At 38.3% G+C, this 11,362-nt stretch overlaps 1 protein-coding gene across 7 annotated transcripts in view; it reads right to left on the bottom strand.

Annotated features, from left to right (window-relative positions):
* Nucleotides 1-3,398, bottom strand: part of LOC108707238 (transmembrane protein 161B) — a 23,758-nt gene extending 20,360 nt beyond the window's left edge. Inside the window, exons 1-2 of one of the 7 annotated variants that reach the window (XM_018244386.2) lie at nucleotides 3,380-3,398; nucleotides 396-463 (exon numbers count right to left, since the gene is read on the bottom strand). In XM_018244386.2, the coding sequence (XP_018099875.1) occupies nucleotides 396-398 (3 nt within the window). In that variant the 5' untranslated portion in view covers nucleotides 399-463; nucleotides 3,380-3,398. The other 6 variants (XM_018244383.2, XM_018244388.2, XM_041580477.1 and 3 more) reach the window with 6 other exon arrangements.
* Between the last annotated feature and the right edge of the window lie 7,964 nt (nucleotides 3,399-11,362).

The following is an 11,362-nucleotide window of genomic DNA, read 5'->3' as shown; positions in this document are numbered from 1 at the left end:
CTCCCCAAATGATATCTGGGAGGCTTTATTTTTATGTCAGATCAAGAACCGCATTGGCTTATTGATGCCGTCCTCACTACGACTTTTCGTATTCCCTTTATTGTAATGCGATGGATTGGCCCTATGGGGACTAACCAGGATTTACATTTATCAACAAACAGTATATTACTATTGTATTCTTACTGTATGTGCCTGCTGTGTTTGCATTGCCGACTTTCAGCATTGAGATTGCAGGTGTAAAACCAACTTACTAGTTACATAAGTGTTTATGTTCTCCCTATGTTTGCTTGGGTTTCCAAGGACGGACCAACGTGCTGCATAAGTTGGAACTACTCTATAAAAAAATATAATTTTGTGTGCACAGAAGAAACCATAATGTTCAACAATCGACTTACCATCTCTTCTGCTGAAACTTTTCTCTCACCAACTGTAAAATGCTCTTTTCTAAATTCATAAATATATCCTAAAAAATAAAAAAAAAGACTTTAGAGGTGTGTGAAAACATTGAAAGGTGTGTGAAAACATTGAAAAGTATGTGCAAGGCTACTTGCAGGCTGCATAAGTAGACTCAAATATTCATACAAAGAGGCATATTTATAATGCTGTGTAAAATAAATGGTGTAAAAAATGGCATGAAACACATGGCACACATTGACAAAGGTGTGTTGTTCTTGCATTTGACATATAATAATATGCAACATGCCGTGTAATGCATTGGCACTATAAAAAAAAGATAAATAATTTCACATATTTCACACCAGATAAATATGAAATCCTATTTTGTAGTCCATTAAAGGGGTTGTTTACCTTTGAAAAAACTTTAAGTGTGATGTAGAGAGTGATATTCTGAGACAATTTGCAATTGGTTTTCGTTTTTTTACTATTGAAGGTTTGAGTTAGCTTTTTATTCAGCAGCTCTTCAATTTACATCTTAACCAATCTGGTAACTAGGGTCCAAATTACCATAGCAACCATGCATTGATTTGAATAAGAGACTGGAATATGAATAGGAGAGGGACTGACTAGAAGGATCAGTAATAAAAAGTAAAAAATAACAATACATTTGTAGCCTTACAGAGCATTTGTTTTTTCAGAAGAGAGTCAGCACACCCATTTGAAAGCTGCAAAGAGTCAGAAGAAAAAGGCAAACTATAAAACGACAAAAAATAATGAAAACCAATTGAAAAGTTGCGTAGAGTTGGCTGTTCTATAACATAATAAAAGTTACCTTAAAGGTGAACCACTGCTTTAAAGGGGTGCGTAACCTTTAAATTAACAGAGAGGTATATTCTGAGACAATTTGCAATTGGTTTTCATTTATCATTTGTGGTTTTTGAGTTATTTAGCTTTTTATTCAGCAGCTCTCCAATTTGCCATGTCAGCAATCTGGTTGCTAGGGTTCAAATTACCCTTGCAACCATGCACTGATTTGAATAAGAGACTGAAATATGAATAGGAGAGGCCTAAATAGAAAGATGAGTAATAAAAAGTAGCAATAACAGTACATTTGTAGCCTTAGAGAGCATTTGCTTTTAGATGGGGTCAGTGACCCCCATTTGAAAGCTGGAAAGAGTCAGAAGAAGAAGGCAAATAATTCAAAAACTATATATATATATATATATATATATATATATATATATATATATATATATATATATATATATATATATATATATATATATATAAAAATAATGAAGACCAATTGAAAAATTACTTAGAATTACCCATCTTCTAACATATTAAAAGTAAACTTGAAGGTGAACCACCCCTTTAATCTTACTTAGAAAAATTCAGGTATCAAAGTTTCCTTCACTTTTGGAGTGAAAATCTGGTTAAATGCTGTGCAAAACACAAACACTTTTAGGCATTTTTTTTTGCAGTTTAAGACACTTTTTACCTTTGACTATACACACACAGCAAAAATATGGACACAGCTTTATAAATACACATGATTTTAACACTTAAAAAGCTTTATAAATACTGGCCAAGATTGTTAATGGCGTATTTATTATTTTTCCAGACTCAAGAGCAAACTCGAGAAACGCCAAAGTTATGCCTTGGGAAACAAGAGTATTCCGCACAGCTATAGGAAAACAAAATGTTGGAGCAAGGCACTCAAATAGGTCACCCATGGATCAGATAAAGTTTAAGTAAAAAAGAAAATTGTATTTGTATAAACAACTCATGTCTGACGAGTTTCGTGTCTAAAGGTGGCCATACACGGAGAGATCCGCAATGTCGCCAAACGAGCGGATCTGTCCCCAATATGCCCACCTTGAGGTGGGCAATATCGGGCTGATCCGATTGTGAGCCCTAGGGCCCAATGATCGGATCCTAACGATGGGTAACCGGCGATCGGATTGGCGGGACTGCATCAACGAACAGATGCAGCCGCGATCCAACAGGATTTTTAGTCCCGTCCAATCGACATCTGGCCAACTTTCGCCCAGATATCAATCGGGGAAACCCGTCGGAGGGCCCCATACACGGGCCAATAAGCTGCCGACTCGGTCTGTCGGCAGCTTTTATTGGCCCGTGTATGACCACATTTAGACAATTAGTCATAGGCTCTACTTGCAACGTTTGATGCTTATGCACATGTGTTTATTCCGCACAGCTAACAAACATGTAGGTAAGGCATCATAGATCATCCACAGCGTGCATGTCTAGGGTACAAGCAACAAACATTTCCAATCTACAAGATTTTCAGCATTCTCAGGCACATACACGCATCTCACATTGAATGGACACGTGCCAATGCTCAGGCTACAGAGACCCAACATGCTCAGTGAGTGTGTAAAGGCAGGTGTGAGTGTGTGTGAGTGTGTGTGTAATACACACATGCAGCTTTCAAATGTATCTCTAGTGTTGTCAGTCTGTGTATGTGATGCAAATAAGCAACAGCCCCATGGAAGTCATACACAAGGCCATGCATACACAATGCCCCAGGAAATAAAGATTGTAATGGTGTATGAGGATAAGTAATGCAGAGCCCACTATGTATGACAATATTAGCAGTAAGAACACATCACATACCCTTGCACTGTCATGTGTTATGTATAAGACTGCAATGCCCCTCATTCACAAGTCTCCTGGTTATAAGCTCTAACATGCTGTTACATACACTGTCACACATTAATAACCCAGTGACTTACTCACACCTGTGTCCTACACACACAGCTCCTTCTACTCATACATAGCTCCTTCTACACACACACAGCTTCTACTCACCCACAGCACTTCATAAACTGGAGGTCATGGAAGGACCTAATAAACCAACAGCGGGGCTGGCTAACACCTGCCTGATATCAAGTGCCGTGCACCTTTAAATACACAAACCTCGCCACTTATTCATTTCTGATCAATATTTAATTATTACCATAACGGATTTACAATTACGGAATTGTAAGCTGTTCATCACCAGGGTTTGTGTTGCATTTGTAAGGGCAGGCGATTGTCAGGACAGCCGCGCATGAAAAATGGACCCTGTTTGTACTGCGCATGCTCGGAAGACAGTTCAGAAGCTTACGGATGCGGCTGCACCGGCGGAGTTTTATTTATTTTGATTAACGTTTGGATTGGTGGCGGCGTTGTTGTTGCAGCTCTTCTGTGTCTTGCGGATTATTCCAAGGGCTTTTACAGGGTCTAATTCGGGAGTAGTAAATGCAGTTTATTAGTGTTTAATTTGGTTGTTAAAGGACCAGTAACACCAAAAAATGAAAGTGTTTTAAAGTAAAGAAAATATCATGTACTGTTGCCCTGCACTGGTAAAACTGATCTGATGGCTTCAGAAACACTACTATAGTTCATATAAACAAGCTGCTTTGTAGCAATGGCGGAAATTGAAAAAAGGCTAAATGGCACAGGATAAGTAATGGACAACAGATAACATTATGTTCTACAGAGCTTATCTGCTATCTGCTGTGTAACTTGAGCTTTTTCTCCTTTGAATGGCTGCCCCCATTACTACACAGCAGCTTATTTATATAAACAATAGTAGTGTTTCTGAAGCAAACACTGGAGTTTTACCAGTGCAGGGCAACACTGCATTATATTTTTATTACTTTAAAACAATTTCAATTTTTTATATTACTGGTCCTTTAAGCGAGTTTTGCTTTGTAAAAGGTTTAATAAATGATTGACTTTAAAATACCAAGACGCCATGTTGTAATGGGAAGGCAGTTCCAGATGATGTCTTGGGTACTCAGTTCTGAAAGCAGTGGCTGTTGATCTGCAGATGCTTTACATTAGTTTATTAGATGCAGATGAGAGAGAAAGGGGCGCTAAGTGGTTAAATGCAGTTATAGGGTTGCCACCTTTGCTGATGGTTAGCCTAAACCTGAAGGGGGGAGGCAGATAGCATTGGGGGTGGGGCTGTGATGTAGGAACAGGCATGATGACATCAGAGTTGGGCACAATGATGTAGGTGGAGTTATGACATTGAGGTGAGGCTATTGTATCACTTGGATTTCTGTCCAGTTTTTGCATTGTTTAAAGCGTTGATGCCCAGTTCAAAACCCAGGGCTGCTCCTGCCATGAGGCAAGGTAAGACTGCACAGGGTGGCAAAAATCCGCCTCTGGTAACTTTAAGAGCCGAATTTCTGTTTTTTCTTTTTTTTTAAATGGAAATTCAGCTCTGCTAGTGCGGGTCCTGGTTGCGGATAATTTACTGTCAGGTCGGGTATCAGGTCCAATCGGGTAAGAATGCGGATGCAGGTACGGGTTCCAAAAAATGGACCTGCGCAGGACTCTATTCTATGAAATGCGAACAATAGCGAAAGTTCACTATGAAATGCTTGCGTTTATGAATTAACTCTAACGTAACTTCGCCAGGGTTTCGGCTACAGAGGCACAACTTTGCATATTAGTGTAGTAGTAGTAGTGAATTTGCTCCTGGCAAAGTGGTGTGAAGTGTGGCGGAGCCTTCACTGGCAAAATATCAGCCTTTAGTGAATTTACCCCATGGAATTTAAATAGGACTCCAAGAAAGGCTTGCACAATCTCTACCACATTAGGTAGTTTACCCATGGAAAGGAAATGGGCCATTTTAGTAAAGCAGTCAATACAGATTAATATGAAAGTTATCTATTTAGAGGCTAGGATGTCATCCATTGTTGCTTAACCTCAAGGGCGAGTAGGAGTTGTCAAAGGTTTTAGTAAACCTGCTGGAGAGGAGTGAGAGGCTTTAGGGCTTATGTCCGCAAGTGCAATTTTGACAGCAATCGTGTTTTTTGCGCACAATTTAGCTTTCCAGCATCCTTCAAGCACAAATGGACATTGCATCTGACTCAACTGAGTGACTTCTTTTATTGTTTAAACCAATTAAAAATGTTAACAATACATTTTCTGATTTTTTTTTTAATTTGAGAAAACCACCACATTACTGGCAATGTTCTAAGCAGGGATGATTGTGGTTTCTGAGGCAATTTCCTTCTTTTAAATCAGAATATAATAATAAATTGCAATTTCAGGATAATCTTTGAAAAAAAAAAAAATACTTTGTCACATCTCCTCTACAGGTTAAGTTCTAAATTTGTAAAATTAGTCCATGACTTCCATGGGAGAGGCCAGATTTGCTGCACGGAGCATGGCGGAAATGGTTTGAGCAAGCCCATTGACCACGCCCATCCCCTAATTACAATGTTCATTTTACAAAATTTGGCAGGTTATGAAAGATTGAACAGATTTCTGTGGTTTGTATGTGTTATTACAGTTTTGCTAATGAAGGTGAATTGCCCTTTAAGCTGCAAGCCACAGTTTCCCCAAGAGACCCGCTTATCTTAAATTGTTACAATTATTTATCTGCTTATCTTAAATTGTTACAAAAGTATCTAATTGCACCTGCCACATAGTCTGGGCTCTCTGCCAAATGCCAATTACGTTTTAGAAATGTATCTTTTTCTGGCTGTTCAGTGCAGGAGATTAAAAAGAAAGTCAGGACATTTCAGTAACAATCCGGGACTGTGAGTTGAACTGTCACAATTGGGACTGTCGCACAAAAATCAGACCGTTGGGAGGTATGTAAAAGGACTAATTTTACACTTCAAGTGCTGGGGTCAAGTTGCGGTTTTCCCCGCAGAGAGTTGCACGTAAAACTTTTGTGCCTTCCATTCTAAATTTGGCACAACTGCTCCCAAAGCATGCGCACAATTGTGTTAATTTTGGCAAAATGTGAGTATGAATGTACTAAAATTTAGTTCAATTAATCTCTTCTGGGATTGAGATGACTCTAGAAAAAGTCAAAGATGGATTCCTGCCATTGGAGGATTTCTCTCACCAAGGCAAAAGCTACTGTAATTGCATTATAATAGTATATTTCAATAAAATGTCAATAAATTGTACAGTCTCATTAAACAAAATACATTTTGGTACCTAGAATCTCAAACAATTACACTGCTATCACAAATAACATGATATACAGTGTTTTACTTTCTGCAGGGATATACTGTTTGAATAATGATAATAGCAAATTCTCTATTGTTCCTTGTGTAATTTTTGAGAGATGGAAAAGTGATGCTTTTAGCAGGGCACACCTAATTTCTCAGAAAAAGTCCTCCCCAATGGCTGACAAGAAATTGATAAAACTTAACAGAGGAAAATCATAAATGCCCCTTTGCCATCAGACAGCATCTAGTGAACACATAGTAACATAGTAAGTTAGGTTGAAAAAAGACACACGTCCATCAAGTTCATCCTTTTACTTTTTTTAACCTGCCTATTTGCCAGTTTATCCAGAGGAAGGCTAAAAACCCCATCTGATGCCTCTCCAATTTGCCTCAGAGGGGAAATATCCTTCCTGACTCCAAAATGGCAATCGGACTAGTCCCTGGATAAACTTGTACTATGAGCTATCTCCCATAACCCTGTATTCCTTCACTTGCTAAACACCATCCAACCCCTTCTTAAAGCTATCTAATGTATCAGCCTGTACAACTGATTCAGGGAGAGAATTCCACATCTTCACAGCTCTCACTGTAAAAAACCCCTTCCGAATATTTGGGTGAAACCTCTTTTCTTCTAATGGAAGACCTACTTACTACTCCCCTTATATATTTATACATAGTTATCATATCACCCCTTATGCGCCTCTTCTCCAGTGTGAACATCCCCAATTTGGCCAGTCTTTCCTCATAGCTAAGATTTTCAATACCTTTTACCAGCTTAGTTGCTCTTCTCTGTGCCCTCTCTAATACAATAATGTCCTGTTTGAGTGATGGGGACCAAAACTGTATGGCATATTCTAGAAAGGGCCTTACCAGTGTTCTATAAAGAGGAAGACTGACCCCCTCCTCCTGTGAATCAATGCCCCTTTTAATACAGCTTAAGATCTTATTTGCCCTTGATGCATCTGACTGGCATTGCTTGCTACAGCCAAGTTTATCATCTACAAGGACTCCAAGGTCCTTTTCCATAATGGATTTGGAAGTCCATTAAAAACCTATCAGGGAAGCGCATCCTTTGTCTACCCTCAGGTATTATTTTTTTCTATTTTTTCCTAAGAGTGCAAGTTATTTCCTTTCTTTTCATCTTTAAAACATAATCTCAAGACCAAAAGAGACTTCTTATAACTAATTGAAGTATCTGTAGAACTGTTAAAGAATTAAAAATGTTGGGCCTATAATTTGTGTTTGCCGGCTGTGCCATTGTTATAAAAGTAAATAGAAGAAAGTAGAATGGCTTGGGAAGGGGTTGTATCAGGGTTGGCCAAGCAGAATGGGAAAGGTAGGCTGTTACATGAGTGAAAGTGCCAAATTCTGTGACTGCTGGGCCCCTAAGATGTTACCAATGTTTAACAGGTCTGTCCAGCTGGAGGACTTGGGGTCAGTTTGTGCTCTTAATGTATTTTTATAGCCTATAGCAGTTTTCTTTGTATTACATAATTTTATTAAAATCTAGCCCTGAACATGTTCTATATCAGATAATTGATTACTTGGAAAAAGTTTGGTCTTCACTGTGCTAAAGAATAGGAAGAATAGAGATCTATCAGATAGAAGGGCTCATTTACATCTAGCAGTTCAGGGTACAAGTTCAAAAGGAAACACAACTACAGCCCTGCCTTCATCCAATGGCACTGTTTTATGAGAGGCAGACTGGGGTAAATAAAACACTAGCAGTATTATTTACCCCACTCTACTCCTTATTTGAAGTAGCACAAATGTTTTCAAGTTTGTCTCATCTTTCTAAATCTGAAAAAATGCAAAAGTCTTGTGCAGCTAGGCTTATTTTTGCTCACTCTATTTGCTCACTTACAGATTCTCACTCAGTCTATTACTATTTCTTTAAACGTTGGTTGACTAGACTCTATGGGGATTAATTACTAAATCCTAAAATTTCTTATGATCGTCCGAAAACCACACATTTTTTAATTACTGTATGAAACCCAGCACAGATAATGATATCTTCTAATTCTACATGACCTTGGCAGGTTTATGATGGAGTACTTTTTTTATTCAGACTTTTAGCAGCCTCTGGAATTTTAAATTATGAAAAATGTTTTTTTCCCACAAAAAAATGTGTTTTCCCCTTTAAAACTCCGACCAGAAAAAATCTGACTTTTATAAATAACCCCCTATGTGTTTGGGGGCACCTCTGCATTCCTGTAATCCTTCTATGAATACGTGCCCAAAATGTGTTAGACTTGGTTTGTCATGTACTAGTACATATATTTTTACTTTTTATTCACTGTAAATGTTTACTCATATGAGGCTCATAAATATATGATAACTCTGCAAGTTTCTACTTTCCCACTTGGTGAAATTTTGTGTGGCTCTTAACTTTCTGTGGGGCTGTAGTGTTATATGTCCATGTGACACTTAACTCTCATCTTGTACATGATCCATACAGAGTAAAGGTGGCCATACACGGAGAGATCCGCTCGTTTGGCGATGTCACCAAACGAGTGGACTCATTCTGTCGGCAGCTTTTATCGGCCCATGTATGGCCACTTTTCATTGTAGGAGTGCAAAGTTGTACTTCAGCACCATTTCCTATATTTGTTAAAAATACCTTAAAAAGAATATATTAAATAATGCATCATCATCATCATTTATTTATATAGCGCTGTCAAGATACGCAGTGGATCTTCATTCCTTACTGCCAGTTAAAGGTTTTATTATCTGATATTTAAATAGCACTAACATATACCACAACACTTTACAAAAATCATTCATCACTCACATCAATCACATGCCATCCCTATCGCATTCACACACTATGGTCATTTTATTAATATCCAGTTAATGAGGAAACTCACATCAGCATGGGGAGAAACTACAAACTCCCCGAAGTGCCATGGTTGGAATCTAATTGAAGATCCTAAGACTGCAAAGCAGATGTGCTAACCATTACACCACAGTGCTGCCCAGGTATCATGAACTTGTATTTTCTATAGACCTCAGTGGTAGGGGAATCTATAAGCTGCTGTTAAGTTACTATAGGATGTGTTACTTTTAAGGGCTCTAACACATGAGTGTTCTGGGCTGCAGTTCCATTTCAATCCCTTTAGCTGCAGTCCTCATGATGAAGCAAGTAAGCGCCAAAAGCAGGTGGAACACAACATTCTGTGTTCAGTGCTTACAAGCGACTGCGTGAGTATGGCTAATTTAAATGAATAGAATGTGTTTCTTGCTACTGTTATCTGTGTTTGAACGCATTAAAAGTGACTGCAGGAGAACGCAGCAAAAAACACTCATGTATAAGAGCACTAAGGGTATTAATAAACAGAGTGGCTAGCAAAAATATAACTGTGCTTAAAGGGATACTGTCGTGGAAAAACATGTTTTTTACAAAATGTATCAGTTAATAGTGCTACTACAGCAGAATCCTGCATTGAAATCCGTTTTTCAAAACAAGAAATGGATTTTTTTATATCTAATTTTAAAATTTGCTATGGGGCTAGACATTTTGACATTTCCCAGCTGCCCTCAGGTCATGTGACTTGTGCTCTGATAAACTTCAGTCACACTTTACTGCTGCACTGCAAGTTAAAGTGATGTCATCACCCCTCCCTCCTACAAGCTGCTGTAATGTAAATATATATATATATATATATATATATATATATATATATATACATATATATATATATATATATATATATACACATACATACACACACAATTCATTTTGGACACTGGAAAAAATATGTTATATAGATAGTTTATTATATTTGTTTACACAAAAATGAATGGCAGAAACACAGGAGTACACTCCCAGGACTGATGACAGGGAATAGAAAAAAAGGATAAAATAAGGAGGACATACTTGAGAATCAGGAAAACTTAGGAGGAAGTCTAGGAAGGGTTAAAATAGCTCAGGAGAAAGGAGGCAGTACATAGTTAATGAAAAAAGAAATATTGCAGGCAGGAAAGGAGCAAGGTGTGTGTGAGGTGGATAGCAGAGGGAACTCACAGCTCCTTTACCTCATCTAGTAACCAGTAAAACTAACTAGGAAGGCAACAAGGAGAGAAAGTTCCCCCCTCCAAAGGAAAGCAAAGATCAAACTTACAGAACGGCAGGAGCTTTGATAGTGTCTGTGGGAGGAGGGGCTGCTAGTTTAGCTGTAGAGCAGGACGTAGGAAAGTGAAAGTAATTGCTTCCATGCAAACCATGTGACCTCTCTCCTCCAAACATCACACGCATGGGCAGAGAGGGGAGGGGGAGTGTACAGCTGGATTCTCATGTCGTAGTGCGACCTGGCTTTTCATTACAGAGTGGCTGCCTCCAAGCACACAGGTAATGCTGTGCCTGCTGTTAGAGCAGCACAGGATGAATGTGTAATGAGCAGAAATGGAAGCCCCCATGACAAAATACAAACTAAAATAACTTATGCGTGGATTTGTGGATTAACATTTTATTTGCCAGACAGTGTTTAAGGATGTGTGTTTTTTATAAAAATGCAAAAAAAAATATTTTTTTTTAAAATGACGACAGATTCCCTTTAATGTTTAGCTTAATTTAGGGCACTATCTGAAAGGAGTTTATGTGTTCTCCCTGAACATCGTAAATATTTTGGTTTCACCTTGATATTCCAGTCTCCACCCATACACTAAAAACATGCAGGCAGGTTAATTGGCTCTTGGTAAAATTGCCAATTGTGTGTCAATATTATGGGGACCTCATAGATTAATGAATGATAATAGCCCTAATTTATATTTTATGATAATCAGATATTTTTAGGTCTATGGCAGGGGTCCCCAACCTTTTCTACCCGTGAGCCACATTTAAATGTAATATAAGTTGGAGAGCAACATATTCATGCAAGAAGTTCCTACAGGTGCAACATATGGATTGTTATTGGCAATTGGTAGTCCCTATGTGGACTTGCAGACTACACAAGTCTCTGTTTGGCAGTACACTTGGT

This window comes from Xenopus laevis, chromosome 1S, assembly GCF_017654675.1.
Source record: "Xenopus laevis strain J_2021 chromosome 1S, Xenopus_laevis_v10.1, whole genome shotgun sequence".
Classification (NCBI taxonomy): domain Eukaryota; kingdom Metazoa; phylum Chordata; class Amphibia; order Anura; family Pipidae; genus Xenopus; species Xenopus laevis.
This window is presented reverse-complemented; position numbering and strand designations above follow the sequence as displayed.